We start from the raw sequence: 633 nt of genomic DNA on the forward strand, positions 1-633 counted from the left end.
TGTTGGGCATCCCTGCAGGTGTGGAGGGGCACGCTGGCCCGGCTGCGCTACCGGCGGACGCGGGCGGCGCTGACCATCGTGCGGCACTACCGGCGCCACAAGGTGCGTTCCCACCTGCGCGAGCTCCTGCGGCGCTTCCGCGGTGTGCGGGACCTGCCCGACCGCGGCCGCTCCATCCCCTGGCCCGCCCCGCCCAAGGTGCTGCTCCGCTTCCAGGAGGCTCTGCAGGACATCTACCACAGGTACGGCCCTGCTGTTGGGGAAGATTGTTGGAATTAAATAGTCGGTAGAGCATGAGACTCTTAATCTCAGGGTCGTGGGTTCATGCCGCACGTTGGGCGCCAATATATTGGAATATAATCCCAATATTGCCGGACGGAACGTGCCTGGGCTCGTCTGGCCCTTGCTGCTTGACCAAGGGCGGCAGCTGTGGTGGTTTCACCTCAGAGACACCTTTGGCTGGCTGGATGCTGCAGCTGGCACTTGGGACAAGTCCAGGCATGCAGGAGCTCAGGTTTACCTCTGGAGGAAAGGCTTTAGGTGATGGTGATGGAAAAGGAGTCAGTTCTGCTGGGGGGTTTGGATCCAGAGCTTTATTCCTGGCCCACAGGCCTCTGAATGCAGCAACAGCTC

The 633-nt window shown here is 61.5% G+C and overlaps 1 protein-coding gene across 1 annotated transcript in view; it reads left to right on the plus strand.

The window, feature by feature from the left end:
* The window catches only part of MYO1D (myosin ID), a 124168-nt gene that overhangs the window by 46075 nt on the left and 77460 nt on the right, over positions 1 to 633 (plus strand). Inside the window, exon 17 of the mRNA XM_031063629.1 lies at positions 19 to 242. Coding sequence (XP_030919489.1) covers positions 19 to 242 — 224 coding nt within the window. The remainder of the gene's footprint in view (positions 1 to 18; positions 243 to 633) is intronic.

This window comes from Geospiza fortis, unplaced genomic scaffold (genome assembly GCF_000277835.1).
Source record: "Geospiza fortis unplaced genomic scaffold, GeoFor_1.0 scaffold373, whole genome shotgun sequence".
Taxonomy (NCBI): domain Eukaryota; kingdom Metazoa; phylum Chordata; class Aves; order Passeriformes; family Thraupidae; genus Geospiza; species Geospiza fortis.